This window comes from Antedon bifida, chromosome 6 (genome assembly GCF_963402885.1).
Source record: "Antedon bifida chromosome 6, ecAntBifi1.1, whole genome shotgun sequence".
Classification (NCBI taxonomy): domain Eukaryota; kingdom Metazoa; phylum Echinodermata; class Crinoidea; order Comatulida; family Antedonidae; genus Antedon; species Antedon bifida.
Genome location: NC_136231.1, coordinates 13,369,712 through 13,387,265, shown reverse-complemented (window position 1 = coordinate 13,387,265; position 17,554 = coordinate 13,369,712). Strand labels below are relative to the sequence as shown.

At 35.2% G+C, this 17,554-nt stretch overlaps 1 protein-coding gene across 1 annotated transcript in view; it reads right to left on the bottom strand.

Annotated features, from left to right (window-relative positions):
• The window catches only part of LOC144845422 (lysosomal alpha-mannosidase-like), a 114,721-nt gene that overhangs the window by 45,314 nt on the left and 51,853 nt on the right, over positions 1–17,554 (bottom strand). Inside the window, exons 5-7 of the mRNA XM_078702744.1 lie at positions 12,350–12,553; positions 6,201–6,272; positions 1,806–1,922 (exon numbers count right to left, since the gene is read on the bottom strand). Of these exons, the coding sequence (XP_078558870.1) occupies positions 1,806–1,922; positions 6,201–6,272; positions 12,350–12,553 (393 nt within the window). The remainder of the gene's footprint in view (positions 1–1,805; positions 1,923–6,200; positions 6,273–12,349; positions 12,554–17,554) is intronic.

Sequence of the window (17,554 nt, the reverse complement as noted above, 5' to 3'; positions counted from 1 at the left end):
GCTTGAAAATGGAGAACCCGTACTGCGTAAAGATGTTTGTGAATCGCTTGGATTGATTAAGCGCTTAATCAAACTTGATTATGTTGCCCAACCACAGGATATACTGTAGAACTTGAACAAGAATTATTGGTCCATGTTAGCATGGTTGCTAAACATTGGCCTGCATCGGATGCGAGACTCCATGAAATTGTTCAAGAAACTATTAAGGACAAAACATTAAATTTAATTTCGTCATATGTTGTTAATGGATGGCCGAAATGCGCAAAAGATGTAACGTCTGATGTTAAACCATACTGGGATGTTCGTGATCACATTAGTGTGATTGATGGTATTTTGACTTATGGTGAGCGTATAATTATTCCAATAGTTCTGCGAGCTGAAATGCTTCTAAAAATTCACTCTGGACACTTTGGAATTACTAAATGTCGACTTCGAGCTAAGGAAGCCGTTTGGTGGCCGTCTATTGGGGCACAAAAAGCAGAATATGTGAGTAAATGCAAACATTGTACAACTAAAAAACCTGCACAGAAAGCAGAGCCATTAATGCAATTTCCACTTCCAGATCGTCCATGGCAACGCATTGCATGTGATTTAGTGGAGGTGGCTGGTAAACAGTATCTGATTGTTGTGGATTGTTACTCCAAGTGGATCGAGATACATCCTTTGCATAAATTGACGTCTGTTGCTGTGATTAATTTTTTTTAAGGTTAACTTTGCTCGGTTTGGTATTCCAGAAACTGTTGTTACGGATATTAGTCCACAGTTTTTGGGTGAATTTCGCCAGTTTGCACAAAGCTATAATTTTCAGCATGTTACTACTAGTCCATACCATTCTCAGGCGAATGGACAAGCAGAGAAGGCCGTGCATATAGCTAAAAACATTATTAATCAATCTGATTACCTTTCAGCTCTAATGGTTTATCGATCTACAGAAATACCTAGCCTTGGGTTGAGCCCTGCGGTGCTGCTCTACCTCAATTACCTGTAAAACTTAAGCCACATACACCAAATTGGTGCAGATAAAGTGCATAAGCAGAAAGCAAAAGTGTACTACAACTCCAAACATGGTGCGGAAACGTTAAAGGAACTTAAGCCAGGGGATAAAGTTAAAATCAGAGCCAAGCATGGATGGGGTTCGACTGGATGAATTATTTCCAAGAAAGTGCCTTGTTCTTATATTGTGGAGGTAAATGAAAGAACTTATGTTCGTAATCGTTGTAATATATTGTATGCTCCGCATTCTATATTGAACTCAGAAGATGATTTTGCTAACTTTGATATTACGCTGTCTGATACTAATACAGTACAATCAAATGAACAGAATGTATTGCCTATTGTAACTTCACGGGAAGTACCTCGGCCTGTACGACGGTCTTCTAGACAAAAGACTGTACCGGTCTGGCATTCAGATTATGATATGAACTTTTAGGCTTTAAAAAGACATGTACTTGCTTTTGTATGAATGTATAATGTTTATTATAATAATTATTTTATGCCATACAGCTGCAGTGTAGCATAAATGTAACAGCACGGTAGTATTGTGGATATACAATGGTTAGTGGATAAAGACGGTTGTACATAATAAAGCTGGTTCTAGCTGTCCTTGTAAATGACTGGATACTACAGTATTCAACATTTTAGTACTAAGGTTTGGCTCATGAAATCACATATTTTTCTGTTGGATAATAATGCAAAAGTGTTATAAAACCAGCTTAGTAATTATTTAAAGAGCACATACTGTAGAGCATGTTCATGATAGGAGCAATTATTCCATATTTTGGTTAAAAGTAATTTAATACACAAACCTTTTGGTTGACATATGAGATGAGCTTATCCATGTTTTTAAACCAAGGAATGGCATTCTCATATTGGAAGTCTGAGCCCATTGTCATCATAATGTGGTTTGTCTTGAAGCTCAATGACTAATAGAAAGTGACAAATAATACCAAAAAATAAATTAACTTTGAACGTTAACAAAACAGAATATATGATTATGGGACAACAAAAAAAATTAGCTAAAATAAATTATTCTGAATTAAATGTCAACATTAATGGCACAAAAATAAACTGTGTTGATCACTGTAAACACTTGGGTGTAGTCATAGACAAAACTTGGAATAAACAAATTGATAATGTAATAAACAAAGTTCTTCCTGATCTCTATTACCTAAAGAAAAGCAATTATATTTTACCCCAAAGCATTTTTATTATTGTAATGTAGATGGGGAAGATGTAATGAAACACATAAAAATATAATACATTTGCATTCCAGGCTACGATGGTTCTGCTGTTTGCTAGGGCGCTATGAAGTGTAATTTCCAGCCAACTAGAGGTGTCCTACTGACGAGTAGGCCTAGTTGTAATTCATCAGGAACTTCCCCTCGACGTTCGTATTGATTGAATTAGACAAATATATAAATGTATGAATTCAAATTACTGATCATAGATAAAAAACCAAAAGTCATTTGGGATTGACACTGAAAATTGAATTTATATCAAGTCAACTTTCTTTGGATTAAAAATGGCATGTTTCCCACAAAGTTACACATGCACGCACATTGAAAATTTTAAAATGTGCAAAATTAATTTCTAATGAATTTTCTATACGTTTCAGGACATTTCAAAATTGTCAATCTTTTCTGCGTTGCGCGCACGCACACACAACTCGTGTATAGCATAGAACGGCCATTTTCCAATTGATTTTTGTTCTTCATACCTTCTATGATAAATTTCATTCATTTTTATGAATTTTAATTGCAGAATAATGACGGGCGTGCACGTTAAACTTTAAAAACAGTGCACTTAAAAATTGCAAATTCAATGCAAATTTATGAAAAAATATGCCTATTTTAAATCTATTATAGCGCTTCAGGAAGACAGTAGACCCAGCAACTTATTTTGAAAGATAATGAGTTGCAGATATGAATTCATGTAACTTGTTGCTTGACAAGTTGTCTTGTCATATGGCAATTCGAATAAAAAAAATTTGTTTTTTTGTCTCTTTTGTCATAGCTCATCGCATTTAATAGAACGCATCTCGCTTATTCGTATTCCATTTTCCCCAAATTTTAACCCATTGACTGCCAACTTCGCATTTATGCGAACAGGACGCCACCACTCGCTGTGCCAAGGCTAGTTGTACTGGCTGTGCCAACTTCGCATTAATGCAAAACAATTAACGTCTCAATAAAATAGCCTACATAACGTCTTCATCGAGTCTAATTGTATTGACATGCATTATTAATAAAAGCCAATGAACCATTCTATATTGTGATGCTGTGGGTATCAGTGGCTGGATCTAGAATGGAGATACAAAAAAAAAAGCGAAAAGCTAAATCAAAACGGTAAGTATAAAACAGCCAGAAAAGTTAGCAGAGCTTTCGGGCAACACTAGCCCTTCATCAGTGCAAGTAAAGGCATTTGGATAACGTCATAGTATAAGAGCTGGCAAGTGCTGCCTGGGTGGACAGGAATAAAAGAAATACAACAAAGGAGGCAGGGTGGAGTCTGCATAAGAGTAGAAAACAAAGAAGCTAGCTTGGTAGAGATATAAACAATTTTGGAATGAAACTAAAAAACAGCTTAAATGGTGGTTAATATTGAAACTTAAATTTTGGTAGTCAATGGAATAATTTTACCGATCTGGGAGTATGTTCCTAATGTTAAGTCCAAAAGGTTTTGTGGTTTTAAGTTGTAATTCCCAGTGGTTTTCTTTGTCTTTGCGAGTTTTGTCGCTCCATTTAACATCGTGGTCTATTGCAATGACTCTGAAATTTGCAATCGAGTGACCAGCTGAATTAAAATGTTCGGCTACAGGTTGATCAAGCTTTAATGTTTTGATAGCTGATCTGTGTTGTATCATTCTCATATGGAGAGTGTTTTTTGTTTCTCCGACGTACTGTTTGCCACAAATATTACAGTATATGAGATAAATGACGTTTTTGGTTAGACAATTGTCTTATCCGAAAAATGCGGCCAGTTTAGTTACTCTTAAATTTTTCAGTAGAGTCAACCAATGAACAAGTTTTGCAAGATTTGCCGCAAAGGTGACTGCCCAAATTTTGGCTGTCATGAGAGTTAATTTCACTCTTAAATTTGGATCTGACTAATATATCACGAAGGTTGGGAGGTCTACGAAATGCAATAATGGGTGGTTCCGGAAAAACAGTCCTGAGACGTTCTGTGGACTGTAGAATGGGCATATGTTTCTCAATAATAGCCCGTAATGGAGGCAACCTAGGGTGATAGGTTGTGACCAATGGCACTCTGGTCGAATTTTTTGGCTGACGTTTGTACGTCAGTGTTTGACATCGAGGAATATCTTTTGCTTTCTTTATAGCAGTTTCGATGTATTCCTTCTTGTAATTTCTATTCCGGAGATGTCCGGTTAGTTCTTCGGTACGATTCTGAAAATCTAAATCTGAAGAACAGATACGTCTGATACGTAATGCTTGACTGTATGGTATGTTTTTAGTACAGTGTCGGGGATGACAACTGCTTGGGAGCAGGTACATATTTTTATCCGTGGGTTTACGGAATAGGTCAGTTTTGAGTGCACCATTTTCTATGGTCACTATAGTGTCCAAAAAATCAACGCTAATAAGTGGATTTGGTAGCTGTAAATTTGATAGTTGGGTGGGCTGAATTAATATTGAGAAGAAAAGATTCCAAATTATCTTCACCATGGGTCCAGATCATGAAGATGTCGTCAATGTATCTAAACCAAACAAGTGGTTTATTAGTTTGGAGGGACAGAAAATTGGCCTCAAATTGTCCCATAAATAAATTTGCAAAAGATGGCGCCATTTTTGTGCCCATATGTATAAATATAAAAAAATAAAATTATATATATATCTATAAATCCAAAGGCAAATTACTGAAAAAATGACAATGGTGTGGGTATCAGTGGCTGGATCTCAATGGAGATACAAAAAAAAAAGCGAAAAGCTAAATCAAAACAATAAAGTAAAACAGCCAAAAAAGTATATATTTATAATGCGACATTTATATAGCGCTATTTCATGAAGATCAGAGCGCTGTGGATGTTACACCTTTTCAATAACATTCTTCTCCCCTAAGGGTCACATCGTGTCATTGGCAGCCAACTACAGCGCCATTACGTCTGTCCACGACAGTGTGTGTGAACTAGTACACCGGGGTAACCCCCTACTCATCTCGAAAGATTACTAGGTTCTTTAAAGTGCACACGAGCAATATGCGTACACTGGATCTATGGTTTATAGTCCTTATCCGAGAAGACTTTTTCTACCACCAGAACCATGGAACGAGTGAGCCTCGAACCCTTGCCGATGTTATGGCTATGGATTACGGTTCCACTGTCTTAACCGCTCGGCCACTCACTCATATGGAAGGCCAAAAGAGCAACATTAATAATAGAGGGCTAAAAACTCTGTGGAATCCATCTATTTAAAACGCATTTTTTGGTGAAAATCATGTTCAATTTCAATATATTTTGTCACTGTTATTACAAATAAAATGTTACTGTTGATGTACACGGTTTCTTTAAAATTGATTCATCATATCCCCCTTAGGGTAGGTAGTGATGTTGATTTTAAGATCGATTAATATTCTTTGAAAACAGAACAGTATCAGCAGTAGCATATTACAGCATTTTTATTGACAAAATACCCTCATTCCACTAAGTTTTTAGCTCTCTATTATTGTTGCTCTTTTGGCGCTCCATAAAAACGAAAATGAGGCCTAATTAAGGTGTGGTATTCAGGATAAAGTTATTTAAATTAATTTGGAGTCAAAATACAAGGCAGGTGCGAAAGGGAAACATCCCCGAAACCAACACAATAAAGTAAATATATATCAACAAACAAACTTGACTGTTTGTTTGTTGTGAAACAAAAGTATATATTTACTCAATTAAAGGGCGAAAATATTCCGAGTTTATTTCTGATTAGTCAGCTGAACTTAAAAATTACTTATTATATCTCAACGCTCAAGATCCTGTAGCACCAGTTTGAAAAGGGGGCATCCGTAATGCTTCACCTTTTTTCAAAAACAAGTGACTAATTTATTATATACATGGAGCTATCCTTAAAAATAAGAAGTACCTCATTCTAACAAATGATCTAAAAATGAGGCACCTCTTCTAAATTCAGAAATGTCATCTTTTGTTTCTATATGGTAAATAAATATAAAACAGCTAAAGTTATTTGCAGTGAAATTACCTGCATCTTGGCGTAGGCAATAAACTTTTTTACTCGTTCATCCACATTATAGTCATATAAATCTTGGTCATCCTAAAAAAATAAAAAAAACTATTTTTTAGATTATGAAATAAAAAAGCCCACTGAAAATAGTAACAATATATAGATACAAGACAATATGATAATGAATTTATTGACAATGACACTACAATGATACAAGTATCCTGGTGGTTGCTTTTAATATTACAATTTAAATATAGGTGAATATTATATTTCTATAATACTAGTAAATAATTCAAAATTATAATTAAAACTTTATTTTGTTTTTGAATATTATATTTATAAAACAATCAAATTAAATAAGTTAAATGTGGTATGAATGATATAAGTAGCCAAACACAGATTCATTTACAGAAAAAGAAACCCCATTTGGAAGGCCATATCCATGATAGAGTATGCCAGTAAAGAGATCAGAAGTGCTATTATAGGTTGCCACTACCACGCCACATCCATTTTTCTATATATAAATTTATGTAAGGGCAAAATTTGATAAATCATGCGTTACATCTAGAATTTTTACTCGATGATATATAAAGTTGGTTCATACGTTAGGCACTGATTTTAACCACCTATTGTAACTCTGTTTACTATTTAAGTTGAGTTAGATAATTAGTTATTGACAATTAAAACGAATTGAGGTTTTACTATTTGCCCCAAATAGGGATGTTTTCCGATCGTGGTATACACTGTCTAATGGATGTCGATGCTGAAAAATACTCGTGCACACAATAATACGAGGATGCTTCACATTTAACTATCTCCTTCTACGATAATTGTTTTTAATAGCTGAAAATGTGTTAAATGCTTGAGTACAGCATCATAATGTTGAAGACCAGTAACACCGAAAATGCTAATAGCAGTAGATGTACAGTATCTAGTAGTGTACAAAAAATAGTGTTCATTTTTAACAATTTCCAGTTACTAATGCCAAAGTTCCTGTATAGTATTCGAGAGCCATCTGGGCAATTGCAAGAGCATACTGTTTTATAGGACGTATATAGTTTTATTTGTACAGTATTCGTATTAATGTAACCCTCCAATACACAACAAGACATAACGTCCGATAGAGGGCGGCAGATAGAGAGATTAGGAAGATCATAAATGGAGCACATGTGTGAATGTCAGAAATGTATAGTGACAAATTTTGCGGTTGACACCTATCATCATCGCGTTCTGCACATGCTTTCGCCGTGTACAATCTTCCTTGTTGTTACTCTACTGCATGCTTGTAATTTATGGTAAAAAAAAACAACGCCCCCTACACCAACCGGAGCTTGCGCAGTAGTTTGTGTCACATGCAATTACATGCGATTCAACACAGAGCTCAAGTGTGGGGAGAACCGGGTGAAATCGTAGAGTTTGTGTCGATAATATTTAGGAAGCTACTGTAGGACTACAGTAGATCACATTTAAAGGTATTTTTTAAGTAGAAATCTGGGGGAAAATCTATGGTGGTAGGCATACAGTAGCACAGGTAAGACCAATTAGACCACCTAGGCCTAGATGACCTGGCCGTCTAATAGCTAGTACTAGTTAGATTAGGCCTACATTGGAATATAGCTTTAGATAGCCAAGATCGTAGTCAAAAGATGGATCATCATTTTCAGTTCATGCACCGGGAAATCCCCGTGTATAAGCCCACCCTACAAACTTGACGTGATTTCATGTTCAAGGGGGGTGGGCTTATATCTCTTTGCACCCATCCCTCAACCCTAATACAAAACACAAATTAGGTTTGTTTAACTTTGACTCAAACATTTTGACTTATTTTGTGAAGTAATTCTTTTGGAAGTAATTCCCAGGGTGCTATTAATTTTAGTTGACTACATAAATCACTATACATGTATTATTGTCCTGCGGTATGTACATTTAAAATTGCCAGTTTTTTATGCTGAAATTACTATGTATTCGAGAACCATCTTGCGTACCATCTATTATACTAATTTCTCTTCAAAATGGTTCAAGAAATGTAATCGTCCAAAGAAAAAGCGATCGTAATACATATTAAAGTTACAATAAGTTGGGTACAGAGCCAAGTGTAAAGTTAATTTAGAATTGCAGCCAAACATGCAAGAAATTAATATCATCAGGCATCCTTCAGTCAAGATTGACTATGGAGACGACATTGGAGAGAATTTCATCCGTTTTCCAGTGAGTCTGTGTGAGTTCCAGTGGCTGATCTAGATTTTCTTTTCAGATACCTCTCTTCATTTTCCATACGATATCTTTCTTCACTGTGTACAAGTCCTGCCTTAATACAATCTTTCCATGATTTTCGTCATCAGCCTTTTTTTCCCAGGTGTTAACATTGATGTCCATTGCCTTCAAGTCTCTTTTACATGCATCTTTGAAACGCAAAAGTGGACGTCCTTTGGATCTTTTACAATTCGCTAGCTCACCGTACAACATAACCTTTGGAGTTCTTGTATCGTCCATTCTTCTGACATGACCAAGCCATCGTAGTCTTCGCTGTCTAATTAATGTAAATATCGAAGGAATGCCACATCTATCAAGGATACTGTTGTTTGTTACCCTGTCCTGCCATCTGATATTTAAGATAGTCCGGAGACAGCGGAGGTGAAAGACATTTAGTTTCTTTTCTTGTCTAGCATAGGTTGTCCATGATTCAGCTCCATACAAGAGGACGCTAATGACACATGCCATATACACTTTTATCTTCACAGCCACTCTAATATTTTTGTTTTCCCAAACACGTGCAGACAACTGACTGAGAGTACTAGAAGCTCTTCCGATTCGAATGTTTAGTTCACAATCAAGAGAGTTGTTATAAGTTATAACTGAACCAAGATAAGAAAATTTACTAACATTTTCAAGTAGAAAATTGTTGACAGTAAAATTGTTTTGACCAGTTGTTTTAAACGGTAAAATCTTTGTTTTCTTTACACTTATGGTGAGACCAAAGTGTTCACAGGCACATGAAAATTTATCAAGTAGAAGTTGTAGACCATTAGGAGAATGGCTGCAGAAACAGGCATCATCTGCATAAAGAAAATCACGAAGAAGAACCTTAAATATTTTTGTCTTAGCTTTAAGTCTGGCCGGGTTGTACAGCTTGCCAGTAGATCTACAATGCAATAAAACTCCTTCCATAAGATTAGGTTCAAAAGCTCTTTGGAGGACGACTGCAAAGTAAATCCCAAAAAGAAGAGGGGCAAGAACATTTCCTTGTTTTGTCCCACTCTCGACATCAAATGAGTCAGACACTGCTCCATTGTACTTGACAGTAGCTTGCATTCCTTGATGGAAGGATCGGATAATATTTAATAGAGTAGGTGGACATCCAATTTTCCTTAGGATTTCAAATAGACAGTCTCTATTAATAAGGTCAAAAGCCTTAGTGAGATCGATAAATGCCAGGTAGAGTTGCTGTTTTTGCTCAACACATTTTTCCTGCAGCTGTCTAATAGAGAATATCATATCAATGGTAGATCTTCCAGAGCGAAAACCACACTGAGACTCTGGATATACCCTTTCCGCTAAAGGCAGCAGACGTTGTAGAACTACTTTTCCAAATACTTTTCCACAGATATTAAGCAGAGAAATGCCGCGATAATTATCACAGCAACCACGATCACCTTTATTCTTGTACAGAGTGACAATGGATGCATTCTTGAAATCCTGTGGAACTTCACCAAGAGACCAACAGAGACTAATAAGCTCATGCAGATGATGTATTAGAGTCAGGCCACCTGCTTTAACAATTTCAGTTGGTATACCATCATCACCAGGAGCCTTGCCTGAAGACAGTTGCCTTACTGCTGATCGTACTTCATCCATAGTTGGGTAGGCATCAAGTTCCAACATAGTTGGTAAATTTGGAACATTTTTTAGTTCCTCCTGCGATACAGGCATCTTAGTTTGGTAAACTTCTGAGTAATGTTCTACCCATCGGTCCATCTGTTTCTTCTGATCGATTATCACATTACCATTTCGGTCTTTAATTTGTGCTGTTTTCTTTTGCACTGGCCCAATGGCTTTTCGGATTCCTTCATACATTCCCTTCAAGTGCCCTGTATCAGCATCTTGTTGTATCTGAGCACTAAGTTCCTCCCAGTACTCATTAGTGCACTGGCGCACAACTCGTTGAACATCAGCCCTTGCTAAACGTAGAGAAGCAAGATTATGCCGTGTAGCGTGAGTCTTGTAAGCTAACAGAGCTGTACGTTTCTTCTCAATGACGGGCAGTAACTTTTCAGACTTTTCTTCAAACCAGTCTTGGTTGTTTTTTATTTTCCTACCAAACACTTCTATAGCAGAGTCATAAATTGCAGTTTTCATTTTCCCCCAGTATTCTTCAATATTTTTGCACTCATCTTGCATAGCAAGATTTTTTGCTAATTGATGTTCAAACTTTGCACATTTATCTGTGTCGGATGTTTCCTTGACATTGATCTTCCGAAGAGGGTGATGTTTAGTTTTTGGTCTTTGCTTTTGCACAATTTTTAGTCGACTGCAGACCAGAGAGTGGTCTGTTTCGCAAACTGCACTATGAAACGTACGAGTATTTTTAACATCATTTAAGGAAGAACTGCGTGTGATTATTAAGTCGAGCTGATGCCAGTGTTTAGACCTAGGATGTCTCCATGAAACTTTGTGAGATGTCTTTGATTTGAAAAATGTGTTAGTTACGCAAAGTTTGAAGTATGAGCATAATTCAAGAAGCCTCTGTCCATTTTCATTTAGCTTTCCAACACCAAAATTCCCTAAGCATGCTGGCCATGCTGCCCTGTTGTAAAATCACCAAGCAAAATTAAAGGTGTTTTCTCAGGAATGTTCTTTGGAATGCAGATATTGATAAAACTGATCTTTAACCTCGTCGGAACTCATAAGTGTTGGTGCATACAAACTCAAGATGACAGGTGACTCAATAGAGTTTGAAAGCCTAATTGCAAGCAGCCTCTCATTACTACCTTCTAATACTACAACATCTCTGAACAAGTTATTCTTGATGGCAAAACCAACTCCATGTTGCCTCACACAGCCAGTATTATTCCCTTTCCATATAAAAGTATAGTTACTTTCCTGCAGTGAACCAGATTCTAGCAAGCGTGTTTCTTGAAGAGCAACAATATCAAGGTCAAGACGTAAGAGCTCAGAGTCGATGACTGCTGTTTTACGTGCATCATCTATTTTCTGCAGATCATTATTTAATCCAGTTCTAAGAGTACGAATATTCCATGTACCAAGTTTTAAATGAAGCTTTGTTTTATAATTATTTCTATTTCTAATTTTTCTTTTTGTCTTGGGTACATTCAATCTAACTGCCTGTCAGGCTAATTAAAACCATAAGTCCCACGCACCCAGTGAGACAAGCAATCGGTGGCGGAATAGCACCTAATTGGCTGGGGGAATCAATGGAATTAAATAATCCCTCCCACTGTCGAGATCGACCCCTGGCGTCAAGTCCTACGCCAATCGGACAACAGACTTATAACCGGTAACTGACGATCTCCGTGTTGATCCTTTGTACAAACAAAGTTGGAGTGGCCTCTCCAAGTATGCCAGGGCATAATATATGGAATCCTGAGCTGCCCAATTATCAGGAATCCCCTCTCGACATTACTAGTAGTGTCCAGTGGAATGGAAACCAATACGACTGGTACTAGATCTGCTGCAGAAGTTGCCAGAAAAGTAGAACAAAGTTCACTAAACTGCCTTACGGGACTTCAGCTCCGAGTGAGAAAACTAAACCCTCCCAGACACTAGCTGGATATTTCTATGGTTTAAGGGCTGCTCTTTTATGAGAGAGCTAACTAACTAATACTACCATAGGCCTGAAGAGCCTGAAACCTGCCTGACTTGGTTAGACCTACTAGGGACAAAATGTCCCCGCCAGTATAGCTTTCAGACTTGATGACAACTAGACCTTTGTTAGTATTGTAGCTGATACAGGTTGTATCGGAATACAGCTTGACCGATAGCAGTCCAGATGTTTTGACTGACCTGACACTAACATGAACAAAAATATTACAACAAAATATAATATTAAAAAGAAAAAGTATGAAAAGATAGGCATAATATTAGTCATATCCACAGCACATAAAACAACAGTGATACAAAAAAAAGGTTCTAGTAAAGGAATACAATACCTGGATTGGAGGATCGTTACAAAACTGATCATAGCAAAATCCTGGAGGTGGGTTATAATGGGCATAGAGGGCGCCAAACAGCAAATCAGCTGTATTTCCTAAACTTGAACTGCCATGCCATATTGCTTCCATTTCTTTTTGTATCATTCGATGCTTTTTATCAGCATAATCCAAACGGGCAAAGAAAAATCCATCAAAACTCATCTAAAAATACATTAATTATATATTATTAATATTAGCAAATTAATCTCTTCATATTCAATATCAAAACCAGAAATACTGTAAAAAGAGTGTTAACATAATAGTTTTTTTTTAATGTAATAGTACAGTACTTATAATCACTTTATATTACAGGCCATTATGTCAGAAAATTTATGAAAGCATGGTCAAACAATTTTCCATAGACATATCACCAATCCTATCAAATCATGCGGTAGGCTACCGATTTTTTACCTTTCCTTCCACCTACTGATTTAGTCCCCTGTTTCTACAGCTTTCTTTAAAAAGTAATACAGTATTTTCATAACGGTTTTCAAAAATTGAAAATATATATTATCACTAGTCCTATATTAATTAAATATCCGAATTAACATGATCTAGCCTATGTCTTATATATTTTACAAGCCTTATCAACCATTGTTTATGTTATTGTGAATTGAGAGTATAGTATAGTATAGAGCCAGAAAGGGTTTACCTGCATTACTAGCATTAGCAAACTATGTTAACAACGTTTTTTTGCTTCCTTATATCAATACAAATCAAATTTTTGGTGTAGGCCGAAAAGAAATTGGGATGCTTGGTCAGTACAGGGGCCAAAAGGTCAATATATTCTAAGTCAAGACTTGCCGTAACTTGGTAACTACTGGGTGTATTGGAATAGTTTTTGTGACAAACTACACACAATTATTCCTATTCACTCTAATGGGCAACTAACTAACTAACTAACTTTGCTAAAAATAAACCCATTTTCTGACCACTGGTCAAGAAATTGGCCATATGAATATCTCAGCAATCACTGTACACAAATTACTCGCAAAGTATATGTAAATATTTGTTCTAATGTAATAAAAATCATAACAATTTCAATAAACCCCTAATTTTGACCTTTGACATATAGCTGGTACAAACATTTTTGGCTTAGTTAGAGCACACTTTTCAAAACAGAAATTGTTGGGCGAATATGGCCATAGTTGGTGTCAAAATAGTCAGAAGATACATATAAACTATTCACTCTAATGGAGAACTTTTACCAAAAATGACCATGAAACATTATTTTTTACCATTGGTCAAGAAAATGGAATACACAAAATGTTTAAAAAAACCTTATTTTGACATTTAACCTAACACGATGTTTTGCAAGTTGTTACGTCACGTATCAACTACGCAATTTCCTCTGTTGTGCACCACCATGGCCAGATCCACAAATATAGATGAGTGGAAATAGACTTTTCAGTCAAACAAATTGCAACAGTTTGTTTTTTTTTGCTGGAACATGCTCAACTATATGTAGATATTATCATATCCAAAATCTACCCTGATCTGCCCATTATAAATTACCTAATTTGCATAAAATCAAAATGTCTGCCATTTTACAACTTTGATCCCAATTATCTCTTAAACCATAAAAAATTTGGTATAAGAATATATTGAACACTAATATACATGACCCCAAAGATTCAGAATATATTTGATTTGTTTTTGGGGTCAAGGTTAAAGGTCATTCCAGTATGACATCTACAATATGTTAATTATCTCTTAATCTATTAGGTATTTTGAATAACAATGTATAAGTACAAATATAAATGCGACTCTAAAGATTAAAAATAATATATTTGATTTGTTTTTGGGGTCAAGGTCAAAGGTCATTCCAGTATGGCCTCTAAAATATGCTAATTATCTCTTAATCCATTAGGTATTTTGAATAAGAATAACTATAAGTACAAAAATAAACATGACCCTAAAGGTTTAGAATAATGTAAATGAGTTGTATTAGGGTTCAATGTTTAAGGTCATCTAATTACCCTATATAAAATTTGAAAATAACTCTCAAAACATCAGGTATTTTTAACAAGAATGTATTTAATATAAATATGACCCTAAATATTCAGAATGATGCAATTGAGTTGTATATGGGGTCAAAGTCAAATGTCATCTAATTATGCCATATAAAATATGATAATTATCTCTTAAAACATGTATTTGAACATGAATGTATTTAATAGAAAATAAATATAATATGTTCTTTGATTTGCATTTGATTCGTATTTAGTGTCAAGATAAAATGTCATTATCTTACGATATAAAATACTCTTATTATGAAGTGAATTAATTTGAATTTGGATGATGTACCTATGAACAAATCATATCTATTTAAAAAAGCTCATTTGAGTTAACTTCAGGGATCAGACTATTAGGAAATGTGTTTTAATTGTAAGGAATTAGGCCATGTAAAAAAAAACAACAGTTGATCGTCCTGGTTTTCTAAAAAAAGGAAGGAAGAGGCTCTTTTTAGTTATCCGCTTGGTAGAGCGGATAACTCCTTGTTATTGTATGAGATCAATATTTTTGGTTATCCGCAACTTAGTTGCAGGATAACCCATGTGATTGTAAATATCTTTTTCTTCATCATCTTCTTTGTTATTCTTCTTTCTTTCCCGGATTTTTGTGACCAGCATATCTCTATTGCTTGTGAACATAAATTTGTATAACTTGGTAAAAAGATTGACATTGAAGTGTAGATGTGCAGCCAAGCTTTTGGACGATGTCAGAGCCGCGTTGCGTAAGTTACGCGCGATTTTATGATTTTCTATAACTGATCATAACTGTAGAACCAACAAATATTCTTTCATGAAACTTAGTGAAAACTTAAGTCATATCAAGGGCAAACTTTCTATGGATTAAACATGGCACGTTTCACATAAAGTTATGCGCGCACGCGCATTTAAAATTTCAAAATGCGCAAAATTAATTTCTAATCAACTTTCTACGCTGATCATGACATTTTGAGCATGTCAAAAATTCCCACGCGCGTGAAAAAAAATATGCGTAAGGTGCGCACGGAGCATGAAAATCATGTGTTTTTCTCTTGAATTATAATTTTACAGTCTTTCCTAGTCATTCTAAAAAAGATTGACATCATTTCAAATTAAAATGACGTCATACGAACAGGTTGATTTAGACCATTTGCGCGCGTTTTAGTTGGAAAAGTGACAAAATATTGTCAAAATTATGCTTATTTTTAATCTATTATAGCTCCTCAGGATCATCCATGACCCCCATTTTTTAAATTTAATATGTAAGCAGATATGTTGTAGATATGAATTCATGCAGAATCTTTACCCCTCGGATGTTATGACGTCATCGTATGGCCACACGAATGTAAAATATAGGATTTTTTACTCTTTCGTTATTGCTCATCACATTAAATAGAGCGCAGCTCACTTTTACGTGCCCAAAATTCTTCAAATTTGTTTTAATGTAATTATTTAGATAATTATCTTCTAAAATTGTTATCTTTATATGCCAATTTGATGACGTCACTGTGTTAATAATTGGATTTAAAAGATGGGTCTCGTAATTTCGTCTATGCTACTCTGTATATAACATACAGTGTATTCTGTAAACACTGTAATATGCTGTATGCTACAAAATAGGTACAATTCAGCACTGTAAACATTCTTAATTCATGTCATAGGATGGCATAATAATTGTCGAAGTTCATATAGTTTAAAGTATGTGCATGTTGCGTTTGCGCGGATAACCTGAACTCGTCAAAGTGATGAGTTCAAATCTAGTTCGGTATTATTAGTTATCCGCTTGGTAGAGCGGATAACTCCTTGTTATTGTATGAGATCAATATTTTTTGGTTATCCGCAACTTAGTTGCGGATAACCCATGTGATTGTAAATATCTTTTTTTTCATCTTCTTCTTTGTTATTCTTCTTTCTTTCCCGGATTTTTGTGCGTCGCATATCCTCTATTGCTTGTGAACATAACTTTGTATAACTTTGTCAAAAGATTGACCTGTAGCTGTAGATGTGCAAGAAACTTGGTTATATGACGTTAGAGTCGCGCAACGTAAGTTACGCGCGATTTTATGAATTTCAATGATTGATCATAGATTATAAACCAAAAGTCATTTTGTTTTGACACTTAGTGAAAATTTAAGTCATATCAAGGGCAAACTTTCTATGGATTAAAAATGACATGTTTCACAAGAAGTTACTCGCGCACACGCATTTAAAATTTAAAAATGCGCAAAATTAAATTCTAATCAACTTTCTACGCTGATCATGACATTTTAAACATGTCAAAAATTCCCACGCGCGCGAAAAAAATTACACGTAAGGTGCGCACGGAGCATGAAAATCATGTGTTTTTTTTTTAATTATGATGTTACAGCCTTTCTTAGTCATTTTAAAAAAGATTTACATCATTTCAAATTAAAATGACGTCATACGAACACGTTGATTTAGACCATTTGCGCGCGTTTTAGTTGCAAAAGTGACAACATATTGTCAAAATTAAGTCTATTTTTAATCTATTATAGCTCCTCAGGATCATCCACGACCCCCATTTTTTAAAATTTAATATGAAAGCAGATATGTTGTAGATATGAATTCATGCAGAACCTTTACCACTCGGATGTTATGACGTCATCGTATGGCCACACGAATGTAAAATATAGGATTTTTTACTCTTTCGTTATTGCTCATCAAATTCAACAAAGCGCTTCTCGGTTATACGTATTCCATTTCCCCCGAAATTTTAATATTGTCTACGTTAATCAACTATCTTTCGCATGAATTAAAAATATTTTAATTTTTATGACGTCATCATGTCTAAAAACGTAAATAACGTGGGTCACTTATTTTCATCTTTACAGTAAATTTCAATCTGTTATAGCTCGTCAGAATAAAAAGTGATAATCATGATTAAAACGTTTTCTGGAAGCTATTGGATTGTAGATACGAATTGATGTGAATATTTTGCCAATCAGATGTTGTGACGTCATCATATGGCCAGTTGAATTCAAAAAGTCATATTTTCATCTCCTGCGTAAAAGTTCATTGCGTTTAAACGAGAGCGCATCTCACTTTTACGTGCCCAAAATTCTTCACATTTGTTTTAATGTAAATTTTTAGATAATTATCTTCTAAAATTGTTATCTTTATATGTTAATTTGATGACGTCATCGTGTTAAAA